A 19,465-nucleotide genomic window follows, 5' to 3' on the forward strand; every position below is an offset into this window, starting at 1 on the left:
TTCATCTTACTCAAGGCAATAGATTTATGGAGAATTTCATCCAAATTTTTCAAGGAATGATCGGGAAATCGTTCCTCAAGAAATTTACATATAGTATAGGCACAATTAAGAGTAGGAAAACTAGCAATCAAATTTTTGGGCAATCCTCTAATGATGAGCTCAACAGTTCTAAGATTGTGAATCATGTCAATATCTTCATCTAGGGTAGGATGAACAGGATCAATATGAGGTGCACAACGGCTAGCAATATACTTGTTCAAATGATATTGATTGAAGATTACAAGCATCTCATTTTTCCACTCATGAAAATATTCTCCATCAAGAATAGGCACTCTATGTCTAAGACTCCCTAAAGTAGACACATCCATCTTCCTCCAATGGTGATTAAACCAAGGCAATGGAGACCAAAGCTCTGATACCACTTGTAGGATCTAGAAGAAGGAGTGTCTAGAGGGGGGTGATTAGACACTTAATGCTAAAGTTGCACTTTTTAAGGCCTTTTCGGTTTAAGTGGAGTTTGGGCACAAATTAACATACACAATACATATCAAGCAAGCATGCAAAGAGTAGATAGGCAGCGGAAAGTAAAGCATGCGACTTGCAAGAATGTAAAGGGAAGGGTTTGGAGGTTTCAAACGCAATTGGAGACACGGATGTTTTTCCCGTGGTTCGGATAGGTGGTGCTATCCTACATCCACGTTGATGGAGACTTCAACCCACGAAGGGTAACGGTTGCGCGAGTCCACGGAGGGCTCCACCCACGAAGGGTCCACGAAGAAGCAACCTTGTCTATCCCACCATGGCCATCGCCCACGAATGACTTGCCTCACTAGCGGTAGATCTTCACTAAGTAGCCGATCTCCTTGCCCTTACAAACTCCTTGGTTCAACTCCACAATCTTGTCGGAGGCTCCCAAGTGACACCTAGCCAATCTAGGAGACACCACTCTCCAAGAAGTAACAAATGGTGTGTTGATGATGAACTCCTTGCTCTTGTGCTTCAAATGATAGTCTCCCCAACACTCAACTCTCTCTCATAGGATTTGGATCTGGTGGAAAGAAGATTTGAGTGGAAAGCAACTTGGGGAAGGCTAGAGATCAAGATTCATATGGTAGTAATGGAATGTCTTGGTCTCAACACATGAGTAGGTGGTTCTTTCTCAGAACATATGAGTTGGAATGATGTATGTGTTCTGATGGCTCTCTCCACGAATGAAGAGGAGGTGGAGGGGTATATATAGCCTCCACACAAAATCCAACCGTTACACAGTTTTCCAATCTCGGTGGCACTGAATCAACAAACTCGGTCGGACCGACATTGTAAACCTAGTGACCGTTAGTGATTTCGGTGGGACCGACTGGAACAACTCGGTGGGACCGATGTGCTAGGGTTAGGGAAAATCCAAAACTCGGTTTGACCGATTACTCAAACTCGGTGGGACCGATTTGGGTAATAAGTGAAACAGAGAGTTGGCCAAGCAAACTCGGTGGGACCGATTGCATATCTCGGTGGGACCGAAGATATTGCAACAGGTAACAGAGAGTTTGCAAGCCCATCTCAGTGGGACCGAGATCCTTATCGGTAGGACCGAATTGCTAGGGTTTGGCAGTGGCAAATGAAAAATGAAACTCGGTGGCGCCGGATAGAAAGAATCGGTAGGACCGAGTTTGGTTTAGGGTTTAGGTCATATGTGGAAGTGGGAAAGTAGCTGAGGATTTTGGAGCATATCATTAAGCACTTGAGCAAGAGGCTCATTAAACAACACCTCATCCCTCCTTGATAGTATTGGCTTTTCCTATGGACTCAATGTGATCTTGGATCACTAAAATGTAAAATGAAGAGTCTTGAGCTTTGAGCTTTAGCCAATCCTTTGTCCTTAGCATCTTAGAGAGCTTCCCACAACCTTTAGTCCATGCCACTCCATTGTTGAACTCATCTGAAATATACTAGATAAAAGTATTAGTCCAACAAGAGATATGTTGACATTAATTACCAAAACCACCTGGAGAGCACTTGTGCTTTCAATCTCCCCATTTTTGGTAATTGATGACAACATACATCAAAGCTTTAGATAAGGATATAAAGAACAACAAATAAAGCTTTGGAAGGACATGTAACAAGCATAGGCTCCCCCTACATGTATGCACTCATGTGAATATGAAGTATAGAGGCATGTGAGAGCATAACCATGACAGAGTGGGCAATGTGTTACATGTATCTTGGTCATATGCAACAAAGCAAAAGATTTGTTAAGAAAAATACCTTCATGCTCATGAGTTCTTCTTGCAAACAGTATGTACAAAAGCAAGAATTCCTCATACCCATGATTTTGATGCATATACTTACCTTGTAGTCTTTGGTTGGCTTAGGATGGAATGAACCTGCACAAACAAGGTTAGATAACACAAGTATACCTACCGACCAGAGCAAACAAAGGAACCACAAGAAAACCAAGACTGGGATGACATGTAGAGAGTAAGTACTAGGTACTACCTTGAATTCAACATGTCCCCAAGAGTAAAAGATATGCAAAGAATTTGACTGATTTCTTTCCCATAGGTGTCTTGCTCCCCCTGAATCTTATATGGGATATTGGGAGAAGATAGGGAACAGAAAATCAGAGCTGAAAGAAACAAAAGAACATGTCTTTCCCCCTAAAAAGACATGTGACATCTCTCCTCTTGATCATCAAGCATCTGGGATCCTTGAGTATTGTCTCTCCCCCTAGAGATCTCTTTCTCCTCCTTAATACTTTAACTGGGATATCTAGGATCCTTGAGACTTTCTCTCCCCCTTTAGTGTGTTTTCTCTCTCACAAGCTTTGAAGTGATCTCTCTCTCCCCGATGATAAGCTTTGATGTGATCTCTCTCTCCCCCTTTGACATCAATTTCCAAGAAGGTTCTTCTAGAATCCGTCCAAAAGGTTTGGTCCTTGAGACTCAGCATAAAGCAAACAATAAAAATTGGGATGCTTGTAGAGGACAAGATTCATTGAGTGGAGCTAGATCAGAAGAAATATAGATTATGTGACAAACTGTTTTTCCTGTTGCTGAATCGGTGGCACCGAGTGGTATGTTTCGGTGGTGCCGAAGGAGTTCGGTTGGACCGAAAATTACACCTCGGTGGAACCGAGTTCATTATAGAGAAAACACTTGTCAGCTCAGCTCACTAATAAAGTAAAATCTCGCAAAGATTTGCAATGAATTAAATGCAGAAAATGCAGAACAAAGAAGAAAAAACTGAAGGATCTAGATGAAGTAGAAGGAAACAAATAAACAAGCATGAGACAAATGCAATAACACAGAAAAAAGAAGACAAGAGAACTTCATCTAGAGTTGGGCGGTGACATAGTCACCTATGTTAGAGATATTGACTTGGGAGTCAAGTGAGAACACTTGATCATAGGTCATACTCATCGTTTAAGCTCAAAATGGGGTTGCCATTTTTCGTTTAAGCATCTTGATGTATTCACATCTTGTTGAGGTGCTTTGACTCATGTCTTGGAGTAAAGCTTCTCTAAGATGGAATAACATACCTTGGGTGGTGGTGTGGTTCTTGCTCATGTAGTTGAACTTGTGTGGGTGCTCAAGGTTGATGTAGCTCATCAAAAGTTGGGAGCACCACTTGGAGTTTGAGTTCATCTACCTACATGGGTTAGTTCTTGCAAGTAAGAGCACTTGTGTATCCAAAAATGACAAGCATGAAGCTCAACATAGAATTTGTCAAAGGATATGTTTGAATGGTTTTGTGCTTCCTTGTCTTCAACCACCATTGTGTAGAGACTTGGTGATGTAAAGATTGCTCAAGATGTGAGTGAGTCGCAATCCCATGGAATTAGTTTCAACCAAGCACCTACATGGGTTAGACAACATGCAAGGTACAAATATATCCAAGACATAAGATAGTCATCATAAGAGATATATCATGGATTAGTCATAAGCTCATGTCTTGCATGTATCCAATGGAGTTCCTACTCCACGTTTGAAGCATCAATGATGTTCAATTCTCCTCTCAACCTGCAAAACACTTTCTCATCAAGTGGTTTAGTGAATATATCCGCCAATTGCTTATCAGTGCGAACATGCTTAAGATTAATGTCACCCTTAGCAACATGATCTCGAATGAAATGATGCCGAACTTCAATATGCTTAGTTCGAGAATGTTGTACAGGATTATGACCAATTTTGATAGCACTTTCATTGTCACAAAGTAGTGGAACATGTTTCACATAGATTCCATAATCTTTAAGAGTTTGGGTCATCCAAAGTAATTGAGCACAACATGAACCAGCGGCAATGTATTCCGCTTCGGCGGTGGATAAGGATACCGAGTTTTGTTTCTTGGAGGACCAAGACACAAGAGATCTACCAAGAAATTGACAAGTACCCGAAGTGGACTTCCTATCAACCTTGTCTCCGGCATAATCTGAGTCGGAATAGCTAACAAGATCGAAAGAAGACCTCTTAGGATACCAAATGCCAAAGTTTGGTGTATGAATTAAGTATCTCACTATCCTTTTCACAGCCTTAAGATGACATTCTTTAGGAGCAGCTTGATATCGTGCACACATGCACACACTTAGCATAATATCGGGACGTGAAGCACATAGGTATAGTAATGAACCAATCATAGAACGATAAACCTTTTGGTCAACCGGTTCACCACCTTTGGTCAAATCATTATGTCAACTAGTGGGCATGGGTGTAGACATACCTTTGCACTCTTGCATATTGAACTTCTTGAATAAGTCCTTGGTGTACTTCATTTGAGAGACAAATGTACCTTCCTTAGTTTGCTTGATTTGCAAACCAAGGAAGAATTTGAGTTCACTCATCATAGACATCTCAAACTTCTCTGACATTAGCTTTCCAAACTTTTCACTGAAGAGAGGGTTAGTTGAACCAAATATGATATCATCAACATAAATTTGGCATACAAAAAGTTCTCCATTAACCCTTTTAGTAAAAGAGTAGAATCAATTTTACCGATTTCAAAACCACTTGCAATAAGGAACTTGGTCAAACATTTATACCATGCTCTAGGAGCTTGTTTAAGACCATAAAGAGCTTTGTGAAGTTTGTAAACATGGTTAGGTTTCTTAGGATTGACAAAGCCGGGAGGTTGTTTGACATAAACTTCCTCCTCTATTTCACCATTTAGAAAAGCACTTTTAATGTCCATTTGGTACAAGGTGATATTATGGTGATTAGCATAGGCAAGTAAGATGCGAATGGACTCAAGTCTAGCAACGGGAGCATATGTCTCACCATAGTCCATACCTTCGACTTGTGTGTACCCTTGGGCGACGAGACGTGCTTTGTTGCGGACCACTTGTCCATCTTCATCTTGCTTGTTGCGAAACACCCATTTGGTACCAATGATGTTGTGGTTGTTGTCGGGCTTCTCAACCAATGTCAAAACTTGGTTTCTTTCAAAGTTGTGTAGCTCTTCATGCATAGCGTTTATCCAATCCGGATCTTCCAATGCTTCTTCAACCTTCATAGGTTCAATGCTAGAGATAAATGAATAGTTTTCACAAAAGTTAGCTAAACGAGTTTTTGAGCGAGTGATTCTCCCGGTTTGTATATCATTTAGGATTTGCTCGACGGGATGATCTTTGGAAATTCTTGCTCGAACTCGTGAAAGCTTTTGCTTGGGTCTTCGTTGAACGTCTTCTTCATCTTGTTCTTCTTCTTGGCCTTCTTCATTGTTGACGTTGTCATTTTCTTGTCGTGGTGGAGAAGGAGGTTGTTGATGTTCGTCTTGATGTACTTCCTCGTCTTCTTCATCTTGGCGTGTCCCACTTGTGGATGCTTCCATGTCAATTCTTGGTTCACCTTGTTGTGAAGTAGAAGCTTCCACTTGGACGGATGACGTACTCTCCTTCACCTCCGTTGGACGAACTTTGCCAATGGACAAGTCTTGGATTGCTTCTGAAGGGTCTTTGTCTCCTACATCAATTGGCAATTGCTCTACTTGCGAGCCATTAGATTCATCAAACTTCACATCTACCGTCTCTTCAACCTTCCGGGTGAAGTTGTTGTAGACACGGTAAGTGTGAGAGTTTGAGCCATAACCGAGTAGGAAACCTTCATGAGACTTAGGAGCAAACTTTGAACGATGATGCTTATCAAGAATGTAGCACTTTGAGCCGAATACTCGAAAGTATCCAACTTGGGGTTTGTTACCGGTGAGGAGCTCGTATGCCGTCTTGCCGAGTAGCTTGTGAAGATACAAGCGATTTGTTGCGTGACAAGCTGTCTCAACCGCTTCTGCCCAAAAGTGCTTTGGCGTCTTGTATTCATCAAGCATCGTTCTTTCCATTTCGATGAGTGTCCGGTTCTTCCTCTCAACAACTCTGTTTTGTTGAGGTGTGTATGTAGCCGAGAACTCATGTGAAATCCCTTCCTCGTCAAGAAAGGTGTCCACATTTGCGTTCTTGAACTCTGTTCCGTTGTCACTCCGAACCTTCTTGATCTTCATGTCAAACTGATTTTGGGCTTTCCTAGCGAAGTTTTTGAAGATCTTCTGGACCTGCTACTTGTCATTGAGAAAGAACACCCACGTAAATCTTGAAAACTCATCAACTATAACTAGACCAAAAGAATTTCCACCGAGACTCTTGTAGGTGTTGGGACCAAAAAGATCCATATGGAGTAGCTCGAGTGGCCTCCTTGTGGTCATGATGTTCTTCACGGGATGCCTTCCTCCAACCTGTTTACCTGCTTGACAAGCACTGCAAAGTCTATCCTTATCAAATATGACGTCGTTAACTCCAAGGATATGATCTCCTTTAATAAGCTTGTCAAGGTTTCTCATGCCAACGTGACCTAGTCGTCTATGCCACAACCAACCTTTTGAGGATTTAGCAATAAAGCAAGTTTTAGGTTGTGCCTTTTTAGAGAAATCGACAATGTAAAGATCACCTCTACGCATACCGGTAAAGACCATTTTATGATTATCTCGACGAAATACTTGGCAATCTACTTCAGTAAATAGGACATTCAAACCGAAATCAGCAAGTCTAGATACTGAAAGTAAGTTGTAACCGAGAGATTCAACGAGCATGACATTTTGAATGGAACTATCATGTGAGATGGCCACCTTACCAAGGCCAACCACTTTACCCTTTGAATTATCACCAAAGGTGACATATTTTCGAGGGCCGTCATTTTCAGCAAGCTCACGGAACATCTCTTCATCTCCGGTCATATGATCAGTACATCCACTATCAAGAACCCATTCCTTTCCACCTGACGCATATCCCCGAAGATTTGCCGTAAGACCAAAATGTCTCATTGCATCATCAAGATCGAAGTCACTATCATAGTATCCATGTTCATCATGATCTTGTGACTCATCATTTCCTAGAGAGGGTAATTCATTAGATAAGTGATCATCAAAGTGGTCACTTTTATGAATTCTTATAGCTTCGGATATAATATCACTAATGATTCCATCATCTCCTTTAGCTCGCTTGAGATTGGCAAGCTCAAATAGACAATCACCAAAACTAGGATCACTAGAGTTCATCTTACTCAAGGCAATAGATTTATGGAGAATTTCATCCAAATTTTTCAAGGAATGATCGGGAAATCGTTCCTCAAGAAATTTACATATAGTATAGGCACAATTAAGAGTAGGAAAACTAGCAATCAAATTTTTGGGCAATCCTCTAATGATGAGCTCAACAGTTCTAAGATTGTGAATCATGTCAATATCTTCATCTAGGGTAGGATGAACAGGATCAATATGAGGTGCACAACGGCTAGCAATATACTTGTTCAAATGATATTGATTGAAGATTACAAGCATCTCATTTTTCCACTCATGAAAATATTCTCCATCAAGAATAGGCACTCTATGTCTAAGACTCCCTAAAGTAGACACATCCATCTTCCTCCAATGGTGATTAAACCAAGGCAAATGGAGACCAAAGCTCTGATACCACTTGTAGGATCTAGAAGAAGGAGTGTCTAGAGGGGGGTGATTAGACACTTAATGCTAAAGTTGCACTTTTTAAGGCCTTTTCGGTTTAAGTGGAGTTTGGGCACAAATTAACATACACAATACATATCAAGCAAGCATGCAAAGAGTAGATAGGCAGCGGAAAGTAAAGCATGCGACTTGCAAGAATGTAAAGGGAAGGGTTTGGAGGTTTCAAACGCAATTGGAGACACGGATGTTTTTCCCGTGGTTCGGATAGGTGGTGCTATCCTACATCCACGTTGATGGAGACTTCAACCCACGAAGGGTAACGGTTGCGCGAGTCCACGGAGGGCTCCACCCACGAAGGGTCCACGAAGAAGCAACCTTGTCTATCCCACCATGGCCATCGCCCACGAATGACTTGCCTCACTAGCGGTAGATCTTCACTAAGTAGCCGATCTCCTTGCCCTTACAAACTCCTTGGTTCAACTCCACAATCTTGTCGGAGGCTCCCAAGTGACACCTAGCCAATCTAGGAGACACCACTCTCCAAGAAGTAACAAATGGTGTGTTGATGATGAACTCCTTGCTCTTGTGCTTCAAATGATAGTCTCCCCAACACTCAACTCTCTCTCATAGGATTTGGATCTGGTGGAAAGAAGATTTGAGTGGAAAGCAACTTGGGGAAGGCTAGAGATCAAGATTCATATGGTAGTAATGGAATGTCTTGGTCTCAACACATGAGTAGGTGGTTCTTTCTCAGAACATATGAGTTGGAATGATGTATGTGTTCTGATGGCTCTCTCCACGAATGAAGAGGAGGTGGAGGGGTATATATAGCCTCCACACAAAATCCAACCGTTACACAGTTTTCCAATCTCGGTGGCACTGAATCAACAAACTCGGTCGGACCGACATTGTAAACCTAGTGACCGTTAGTGATTTCGGTGGGACCGACTGGAACAACTCGGTGGGACCGATGTGCTAGGGTTAGGGAAAATCCAAAACTCGGTTTGACCGATTACTCAAACTCGGTGGGACCGATTTGGGTAATAAGTGAAACAGAGAGTTGGCCAAGCAAACTCGGTGGGACCGATTGCATATCTCGGTGGGACCGAAGATATTGCAACAGGTAACAGAGAGTTTGCAAGCCCATCTCAGTGGGACCGAGATCCTTATCGGTAGGACCGAATTGCTAGGGTTTGGCAGTGGCAAATGACAAATGAAACTCGGTGGCGCCGGATAGAAAGAATCGGTAGGACCGAGTTTGGTTTAGGGTTTAGGTCATATGTGGAAGTGGGAAAGTAGCTGAGGATTTTGGAGCATATCATTAAGCACTTGAGCAAGAGGCTCATTAAACAACACCTCATCCCTCCTTGATAGTATTGGCTTTTCCTATGGACTCAATGTGATCTTGGATCACTAAAATGTAAAATGAAGAGTCTTGAGCTTTGAGCTTTAGCCAATCCTTTGTCCTTAGAATCTTGGAGAGCTTCCCACAACCTTTAGTCCATGCCACTCCATTGTTGAACTCATCTGAAATATACTAGATAAAAGTATTAGTCCAACAAGAGATATGTTGACATTAATTACCAAAACCACCTGGAGAGCACTTGTGCTTTCAAAGGTCGTCCCCTATGCTTTTGTCATAGGCTCTATACGGTATGCCATGCTGAGTACCGCACCTGATGTGTGCCTTGCCACATATCTGGCAAGAGGGTACAAAGGTAATCTAGGAGTAGATCACCAGATAGCGGTCTAAATTATCCTTAGAGGAATAAGGATATGTTTCTCGGTTATGGAGGTGATAAAGAGTTCGACATAAAGAGTTACGTCGATGCAAGCTTAACACCCATCCGGATAGCTCTGAGTAGAGATACCGGATACGTATAATGGAGCAACAATTTAGAATAGCTCCAAGTAGAACAGTTATTGGAATGGCTTCAAATGTAGCGTAGTAGTTGCATCTACAAGATGACATAGAAATTTGCGAAGTACATACGGATCTAAATGCTGCAGACCCGTTGACTGAAACCTCTCTCACAAGCATAACATGATCAAACCCAGAACTCTTGGGTGTTAGTCACATGGGGATGTGACCTTGAGTGTTAATCACATATCGATGTGAACTGGATTATTGACTCTAGTGCAAGTGGGAGTCTGTTGGAAATATGCCCTAGAGGCAATAATAAATTGGTTATTATTATATTTCCTTGTTCATGATAATCGTTTATTATCCATGCTAGAATTGTATCGATAGGAAACTCAGATACATGTGTGGATACATAGACAACACCATGTCCCTAGTAAGCCTCTAGTTGACTAGCTCGTTGATCAATAGATGGTTACGGTTTCCTGACCATGGACATTGGATGTCGTTGATAACGGGATCACATCATTAGGAGAATGATGTGATGGACAAGACCCAATCCTAAGCCTAGCACAAGATCATGTAGTTCGTATGCTAAAGCTTTTCTAATGTCAAGTATCATTTCCTTAGACCATGAGATTGTGCAACTCCCGGATACCGTAGGAGTGCTTTGGGTGTGCCAAACGTCACAACGTAACTGGATGGCTATAAAGGTACACTACAGGTATCTCCGAAAGTGTCTGTTGGGTTGGCACGAATCGAGACTGGGATTTGTCACTCCGTGTAAACGGAGAGGTATCTCTGGGGCCACTCGGTAGGACATCATCATAATGTGCACAATGTGACCAAGGAGTTGATCATGGGATGATGTGTTACGGAACGAGTAAAGAGACTTGCCGGTAACGAGATTGAACAAGGTATCGGGATACCGACGATCGAATCTCGGGAAAGTACAATACCGCTGGACAAAGGGAATTGTATACGGGATTGATTGAATCCTCGGCATCGTGGTTCATCCGATGAGATCATCGTGGAACATGTGGGAGCCAAGATGGGTATCCAGATCCCGCTGTTGGTTATTGGCCGGAGAGTTGTCTCGGTCATGTCTGCATGGTTCCCGAACCCGTAGGGTCTACACACTTAAGGTTCGGTGATGCTAGAGTTGTTATGGGAAATAGTATGTGGTTACCGAAGGTAGTTCGGAGTCCCGGATGAGATTCCGGATGTCACGAGGAGTTCCGGAATGGTCCGGCGGTGAAGATCAATATATTGGACTAAGGGTATTGGAGTCCGGAAGTGTTTCGGGGGTACCAGGCTATGGCCAGCATGACCGAAAGGTGTTTCGGGAGCCCCGGCAAGTGTTGGAGGGCCTCATGGGCCAAAGGGGAAGGGGCAAACCAGCCCACTAAGGGGTGGTGCGCCCCCACACCCTTTCCCATGTTACTTGGGGAGGTGGGGCGCCTCCACCTGGCTTGGGAGGCAAGCCTCTACCTGCTTGGCTTGGGGGGCAAGTCTCCCTAGGATTTTCCCTACGGAGATCCAATCTGCCTGGCCGCCGACCCTAGGGGAAACCCTAGGGCGCCTCCCCCTCTCCCCTTGACCCTATATATAGTGGAGGGGTGGGAGGGCAGCCGCACCTCTTCCCTGGCGCAGCCCTCCCTCCTCCTACACCTCCTCCTCCTCCATAGTGCTTGGCGAAGCCCTGCTGGAGAACCACGAGCTCTATCACCACCATGCCGTCATGCTGTCGGAGTTTTCCCGTCAACTTCTCCTCTTCCCTTGCTGGATCAAGAAGGAGGAGACGTCCCCGGGCTGTACGTGTGTTGAACGCGGAGGTGCCGTCCGTTCGGCACTAGGATCATCGGTGATTTGGATCACGACGAGTACGACTCCATCAACCCCGTTCACTTGAACGCTTCCTCTTAGCGATCTACAAGGGTATGTAGATGCACTCTCCTTCCCCTCGTTGCTAGATTACTCCATAGATTGATCTTGGTGATGCATAGAAAATTTTGAATTTCTGCTACGTTCCCCATCACGAGCCTCCTGCACGACGGCGGAGGAGGTGGTTCCCTCCCGCGCGGCTACAGCGCTGTGCTGCTCCCATCGTCCAACGCCTCCTTCTCGTTCTCTTGGCCTCGCGGTGGCGATCTCAGTGAGGCGGCGTGGGTGGTGTTGCGACCGCGGTGGCGCATGCTGGTGGACGGCGAGCTGGTTGGTTGGCTTCGATCCGGTTGGGCGGTGGGGTTTGGAGTTGGGAGAAATCCTTGCCGGATCTTCTGGCTCCGGTGCGGTGACGCCTGCGGGTGCCACCATTCCTTCCTGGAGGGTGCCGGTGGTCTTCATTCCCCTCTACCCTCCGTGTGCCGGGGGAAACCCTAGGATACGTCCGGGCAGCACCGTCGTCGGTGTCGTTTCCTTCCTAGAGGTGCTGCTTGGTACACGGAGGATCGGAGCCTAGGATCGTGGTGGGTAGATTTCGGAGGGCGCAGCGGTTGTAGGTCATTCGCGTCTGTCGAGCTGCCGGTGTTGGCATTGTTTCTTTTTCTTTGGCTTGTTGTGCTGCTCGCCCCAGCGTTTGCTCTGTAATCGGTGTGGGTGCTTTGGAATACAAAGCGGGGGGAAACCCTTTTTCGGTAATTGGTTTGACGTTGTGCTTCAAGATCCAAATTACGTCCTCAAGACAATATGAATCTAATTACATGACATGATTAGAGGATTTAATTCAGTATCATAGGGGAGCTGTCGATAAGCTGATTATAGTTTGATTTTCCTAGGAAAATAGGCCCATAGAATTTGACACTAGGCCCCGAATTTTGCCGGTCCGGCCCTGATGTACCCGTAAACTACCTTTATGATCACACAGTTGTGGGTGACATTTGGCAACCCCAAAACAATCATCTGGTACGAAGGTTCATGATACTCTCATGGTTTAAGGATGCGAGTAAATGTTAACACATAATGTGATAATATCGACAACATTGTGATGACGGGATCTCACAGTATATCAAAGTTGGGTCTATCTAACACCACCATCGTTATGTGTTCTCATTATTGTCGGTATCCTTAGTACTTTAACAATGCCCTATGACAGAAAAAACACGATCATCTGCAAAAGATGAGCTAGTCTTAGAGGTGTGACTAGCTAGGGATTTATCTATCATTTATGTTTTCATACATGCAACTGAGTTTTTCTCGGAATCTCATATTTAATAATCATTATAATTACAAACACATAGATATAATTTTTAATTACAAACATGAAGAAATAATGCTTTATTATTGCCTCTGGGCATATTTCAACACCTCCCCACCTTATGTTAGGGACAGGGAGCTCTAGCCCCCTCTCCCTTCACGACTAAAGTAAAATCATGTTACTTCAACTATGAAGTAAAATTATGTTACTTCAACTACATCCATCTCGATAGGTACATAGAACGTGGTCTGTACTTTGTAGTACAGCCTCACACATAGATCTGACACAAGTCTAGACTGGTCTTTGCTGTGATTATTTATACTAATATGTGTTCCACCGTGGCTTCTGATGACAGAGAAGACCAGAATAAGGAGTAGACTATTTTGTGCTATTATATTTGGTGGCAATTTATTCATCGTTTGTTGTTGCAAAGACCGTGTGGGCTAAGCAAAGTAATTTCAAGAAATGGTCATTATACTTATGGCTTTATCTACTTTCTTGTACCCGTCCATGTGTTTTCTTGGTAAGGATTGCATACAATGTTGGTCACATCAAGCGGTAATATGTTCTTAACTTCTTCTGCACTTTGTCGACATACCTTATTTTATTGTTGTATACATTGAGTTGCAAGGTGAAAACCAGCCAACGGTTCAACATTACCTCATAAAGAAATAGTCATGTGAGAGAACAGACGAGAGATAGAGGAAAGTTACTATGGTGTCTGCATAAAATGGATTCCAATCAATATGGCACCACCAACAATAGTTTGGTGACTTTTGATAAAAGTCTGGCAGAAGAATGACATCTCAAAGGCGTTCGCATTGTTCAAGCAGTTAAGATGCTTATTTGCCGGTTATGATGCAAACATAGGCTTTGTCGTTGTACGCAATTTCTTTTGGCATGAATTTATCCATGATAGCGATTCTGAAAGGGTATTCATATTGGCCAATTCAAATTTGGTACGTATTGTCGTTCGGCTTGGGGGTGGGGGCTGGGGGGCAAAAGACCCCTACCCTGCACATAGCTCTACTATTGCATACATTGTTGCTTCGGTGGTTCTATGGTGATTGTGGTTCAGCTCGGTCCAATAACGATAAGTTGTCCAATATAAATGTGGTATCTATTGAGCATACTAGAGTAATTACCATTGGAAATTTTCTATGCGATATGGCGCTAGTGATTTATCTTATAATACTACTTGAATCAACTCATATAAGAGGCATTGTTTGGAGAGTGAACGTCCTGCATGCAGCGGCATATGAACGCAGTTATCCGGCCACGTGTTTTTTTACAGGGATGCGTGCATTAACTTCGTGCAGCAATAGGGGTGAATATAGCTGACGAAGGGACCTTTCTCTCCTGCCCCTGACATGCCAGGTTGTTCAGGAGGAAAGTGAAGACTTTTGGATGCGCATGTGTTTTACTGCATGCACCGCTTTTTGGTTTCAACTTGACGACGTCCTTTTTTGGTCAGCCTTATAAATTTGCTGCCAGACAAAAGAATAATATGCCCATAATGGATCTTGTTCCGGCGAGCGCCATATAAAAGCTCTTTGGTAAAAAAAAAGGAAATAAGGCTCCAACAAAAATATTTAAGTCATATTAATTACCCTGTCATGAGATTAAAAAATGGCATTCTCACAATCTTTCCCGGCATGCATGTCAATCTAAGCCTCTTAATGTCACGTCACTATGGATTACTACTTGTAATTGTGACTGCCTGCCTGACTGTTACTCTGAGACACTAGGGATGATAGCAAAAAACACATTACTCCCTTCGTTCATTTTTGTAAGTCATTTCAGACAATTTAAAATGGGTTGTTTTATACATTGTCTGAAATGTCTTCAAGGTCTTATAAAAGCGAACAGAGGGAATATCTTATTTCTTACCACGTTGAGCCGGCCGGTACGGATGTGTGTGTGTATGATTGGATGACATGGGGTCTCTTGAATATAGCCGGTAAAAAATAGAAGTTGCAAAACACAGTACCGGTTTCCGTGTGAAACGGTCGACTGTGTTCTACCAGAAACTCTTTGTCACGTCTATTCGGTGCAGGTTGGGCCCATGCAGCTATACACTCAATTAACTCAGAGTAAAGTCCAGAAAATATCTATACTCTAAACAGTCTTTCTAATGATTCGAATCATCAATTCAGAGCGACACTTCCCGCATTGTTTGCCATGACATCTCCGGCTGCTCAAAAAATGCATCGGTGCTTTGGTACTCCACCCAACAAGAATTGTTGTCGTTGGCGTTTTTTCATTTTCTGGGTCCAAAAGAAATGATACCATTGTCTGTGAAACTTGTCATTCTAGAAGTCCCAAGGGACATCAATGTGACAGCAAGCAATGGTGCAACCTTTTCACTCCAAAGCCTACCAAGTTTTAGCATCTTTGTACTTGCAACGACATATGTATACCTGAGGTAATACTAGAATGACACATCCCCACAATCATTTTAAAGTTGGGACCCTCGCAAACTAACTCTCTCATTTCTGATCACAAGAATGTAACTGTTGGTTGAATCTATTGAAAAGAAAAATCCAGACTTGTATAGATGCATATAGATATACGAGTAAAATACATCGGAGCTCCTAAAAGTATTCCAAGTGTGTCACATAGGTCGTAAAAGTTTAAAATCGTTCACCGCTGGTCCTAAACGTTTGAAATCTACTGTTGTATTCCTGTAGTATTAAGGAGTAGTATTACAGGCGGTAGTATTTCAGTAGTATTAAGGAGTAGTATTTTGCGGGTGTAATCGACCCAAATCAGGCGAAAAGGAAAACTGAAATTGGTGATTTAAGCCAGGCTTAAAGGGAATTCAGCTAGAAAACGGCCATCGAGCCAGGCCTAAAACTAGAAGGCTGGAAATCGTTCTGAGTCAAAGATTGTGTTTCTGAATCCTGAAAAGAAATCAATCAGTTATACTCCCTCCGTCCCATATTGTCGCTCAAAAAACAATATAATCCCATATATTCAACCAGCCGCAGTGACATGAAATCCAGGATATCGAACTGCCTGTCGTAGTACTGCTATTTTCAGCAAAGATCGTGAACCGTTCTCTGTAAAGATTAACCAAGATCTGGTGATAAAAGGGAGAAACAGGGCTAGTAGCACAGAAGCAAAGTAGCATGACAAAACTGCTTCCGCCAGTCAGAATATTGTTTATGGATTTCAACTCGAACACAGAACTAATTTAGAGGCCAAAACTTCTTCATCTAACAGACGTGTCTCAAATACCTTTGACCTAAGCTTCTGATGAGTAGTTGATCATCCAATTTTCTTTTCTTGATAGAAAGAAAGACGAGGCTTAATCCTCCTGCCGCCTCTTCTTTAAGGACCCGACCCTGGCGGCGCACTTCGCTCTACTCCTCGGCTTCGACCAGAATCTTCTTGCAGGCCTCGTAGCACATGAACGAGATCCCCGCCGCGGGCATGAGCTTGATGCAGCTGGGCCCGAGCCCCTTGTACAGGCCGCCCATCCCTTCCTTCTCCATTATGCAGTAGAGGGCATGGAACACGTTCTTGTAGACCTGCCTTCCACCCACCGCCCCAGCCTGCATTTGCTTCCGAGCTACTTCGAGAGGGAAGGTGGCAGTGCTCGAGATGGCGCCCGCGGCCGAACCAATCAGGAGGGTTGCAAGGTTGCTGATCTCCTCCTGCTTGAATGTCTTCCTGTAGAGCTTCCTCAGGGTGTCGTAGGCATAGTAGTTGGTCGCGGCGTATGGCACCACTCCTATCAGACTCGGCGTCAGACCACGGTAAAGCTCCGAGGGGCCTTCCTCTCGTACAATCTTGACGAGGCAATGGAGAAAGTTGTCATATACGTCTTTCTGCAGAAACAAGTAGGCATGAGGTGAGGTACTCAGAAATATCACTCTTACACATTGTTGACAAAGAATTGTATCCACCTCTATAGTCAGACGTGTCTTGATCAGTTCCAAAGGATATGTGCACAGTGTTGAGCTGACACCTGCAAGTGCCCCCGCGACAAGTGATGGAGGGAAGGGGGTCTTAGAGGACTCATCACCCTTTGGAGTCAGGATTTTTTTGGCTGTATCAAAAGCAAATAGCTGCATTTGGATGCAAAGAGATCAATCAAATTAAAATATTGTTAGTATGTCTTAGAGGTAAACCACAAAGTGTTTGATCACTAATAACAAATCTTAGGTCCTCATTCTGAAATTCATAAGCAGAAAAGGACAACCAATTTGAGTGCAACATGCACCCACAAACAAATCAGTGTAACATAGAATTATGCAGTCTGATAACCATAACTACCCAGCGTACTTCTGTAGCAATAGTCAAACCAACTGTCTACAGTGAAATTTCATTAATGTTTTGTCATCTAGAGTATAATTTCAGAAGACAAGATATAAGAAAGCAAGCAGTGGTAGTCCAGCCAATCATTCAAACCAGGGAGTAGAAGTAGTGAAAAACTAAACAAATAAGGCTCTAAATACACACTAAAAGTGCCCAGAGTCTGACTTTGAGTGTCAGGACCACCATATACTAATACTAGAGGATAGGCCCTTGATCATTTGAAAGATAAAACTCAATTCTAATCAAATGTAGGAAACCATCAACTCACTGTTAGGCGAACCCAAACTCCTTTCCAGAAACTCTGTTTACAGATCGCATATACCGTTACACCTATTTCACTAATAACAGCCTGGGTGCTATATAACATTGACTAAAAAGTAATGGTGCCCCATTATGGTTATGGCCCTCCTCCCACATCAATTTTGCTGCATCTATCAGCAGACTGAAGGTTGTTGTAAGTGTGCCATACAATTAACATCAAATTGAAGTGATGAAAACTACACCCTACCACACGATCACAAATGAAAGTGAAGTTGACACCCTATAGTACACCGGTTAATGAGCAGAGAACCTCTATAGCATTAGCAATACAGCAGGCATTGGTCACATCACATGATACTCCCTCCGTTCCTAAATATTTGTCTTTCTAAAGATTTCAACAAATGACTACATACGAAGCAAAATGAGTGAATCTACACTCTAAAATATGTCTACATAGATCCGCATGTTGTAACCATTTGAAATGTCTAGAAAGACAAATATTTGGGAACGGGGGGAGTACATTTTAGCAACAAGGTCTACTGGGAATTGCCAAGTAGCATAAATGGAAAGTTACCTCAATCGCCTTGCTTGGAGCAACACGGATAACATTTACAAAATTCCCACGGAACAGCCCTGTCCAGCCCTCTGTCTTCATAATTGTCTGAAACACTTCTGTCATTGAATCCCCATTGCTCCCAACCATCAGGTGCGTCCTAATTGTCTCCAACGGCGCCACACAAGTCCTCGAGACCGCCCCCGCAATAGCCCCACTAACCAGCCGCCTCAAATGCGGGTTACCAATCTTAATTTTCAGTTTCAGCCCACGCTTCTTGGCCTTCTTCCTAATAACCTTACCATCCACCACCACCTCCTCCTCCACGGACCCATCCACGGCCCCAACAACCGGAAACCCGACTGCTGACGAGACAAACTTTATGCAATGATCAGCAAAAGGGATCTTGAACTCCTGCTCCGCCGGACTGGTTGACACTGCCGGAGCAGGCGTCGACACTTTCAGACCAACGCTAGCAAACAGCGCACCATGATGAGGGGAGGCAGAGTCATGCAAGCTTAAGGAGAAGGCCTTGTCTTCTTGCGAATCCCAGGGGAACCGGAGCTCCGGAAGAGCCCACCCATGTTTCTTCTCCGAGGCCAGCGTGCAGTTCTTGCTCTTGGCCGTCACAGCCATCATCGTTCCCGCCATGGGTGGGTGAACGTCTTGGCCGGCCTCAGAGTGCAAACGCACAATCAGAGGTGGACGGCCGCCCTGCACTGACGGTCGCAACAAAGAGCATATTCTTAGCCACTCACTCCAAAAAGTTCGACACCACCAACGCAAACTACCTAATAAACAACATCGAATCATGTAAACGACTTGAAGATGAACTGGGAAAATCATGCAGCAAGCACTCATCAACAAATGATCATCATTATATATATTCTCTCAATATCAAATCTACAGCAGGTACACTCGTCCAATAGAAAAATCAGGAAAGAACTTTTTTTTGAACAAACAGAGGATGCAAGAGGGAGGAGGGAGGGGGGATGAGGGAAGAACGAACGAGGGGGGAGGGAAGAGGGAGGAAGGACGAAGGAGTGGCGGCTACCTGCCTACGGACTGGTCGCCGGCGGCGGCGCTGCTGGCGGGAGCGGCTGCTCCAGGGAGGGAGGCGCTGCTGGTGGGGCTCTTGTGCCGGCAGCGGGGCGGCGGAGGCTTCGGCCCGGAAGTAGTGGCGGCGGGCCGGCGGTGGCTAGGAACCCTAGCTGTCGCGCTCGGGGAGGACTCTGGTCGGGAGCGCCTGTGCTCCCAAGGATAGGGTGCTCCGGCCGGCTGCACCATGAACGGCCAGACCGTTAGATCCATATTATAGGGACAGGATTCAACG

At 44.0% G+C, this 19,465-nt stretch overlaps 1 protein-coding gene across 4 annotated transcripts; it reads right to left on the reverse strand.

Annotated features, from left to right (window-relative positions):
* Positions 1–16,060: 16,060 nt before the first annotated feature.
* Positions 16,061–19,434, reverse strand: LOC125546092 (adenine nucleotide transporter BT1, chloroplastic/mitochondrial-like). Of its 4 annotated transcripts, none has more exons than XM_048710234.1 (4): positions 19,191–19,434; positions 18,154–18,851; positions 16,907–17,068; positions 16,061–16,828 (listed from the first exon to the last, which is right to left on the reverse strand). In XM_048710234.1, the coding sequence occupies exons 1-4, from the start codon at positions 19,417–19,419 to the stop codon at positions 16,361–16,363; spliced, it is 1,557 nt and encodes a 518-aa protein (XP_048566191.1). In that variant the 5' UTR covers positions 19,420–19,434; the 3' UTR covers positions 16,061–16,360. The 4 variants fall into 4 exon arrangements, with proteins under 4 accessions (XP_048566191.1, XP_048566193.1, XP_048566192.1 ...); XM_048710236.1 differs by having other exon boundaries at positions 18,154–18,846; positions 19,187–19,405; XM_048710235.1 differs by having other exon boundaries at positions 19,187–19,391.
* Positions 19,435–19,465: the final 31 nt, after the last annotated feature.

The sequence above is a fragment of the Triticum urartu genome, chromosome 3 (assembly GCF_003073215.2).
Source record: "Triticum urartu cultivar G1812 chromosome 3, Tu2.1, whole genome shotgun sequence".
Taxonomy (NCBI): Eukaryota; Viridiplantae; Streptophyta; class Magnoliopsida; order Poales; family Poaceae; genus Triticum; species Triticum urartu.

Coding starts and splice junctions, on each gene's coding strand:
- LOC125546092 (XM_048710234.1), bottom strand. CDS start 19,419: ATGGTGCAGCCGGCCGGAGCACCCTATCCTTGGGAGCACAGGCGCTCC. Junction 18,852..19,190: donor CGCCGGCGACCAGTCCGTAG/GCAGGTAGCCGC, acceptor TGCGACCGTCAG/TGCAGGGCGGCCGTCCACCT. Junction 16,829..16,906: donor AGACACGTCTGACTATAGAG/GTGGATACAATT, acceptor TTGTTTCTGCAG/AAAGACGTATATGACAACTT.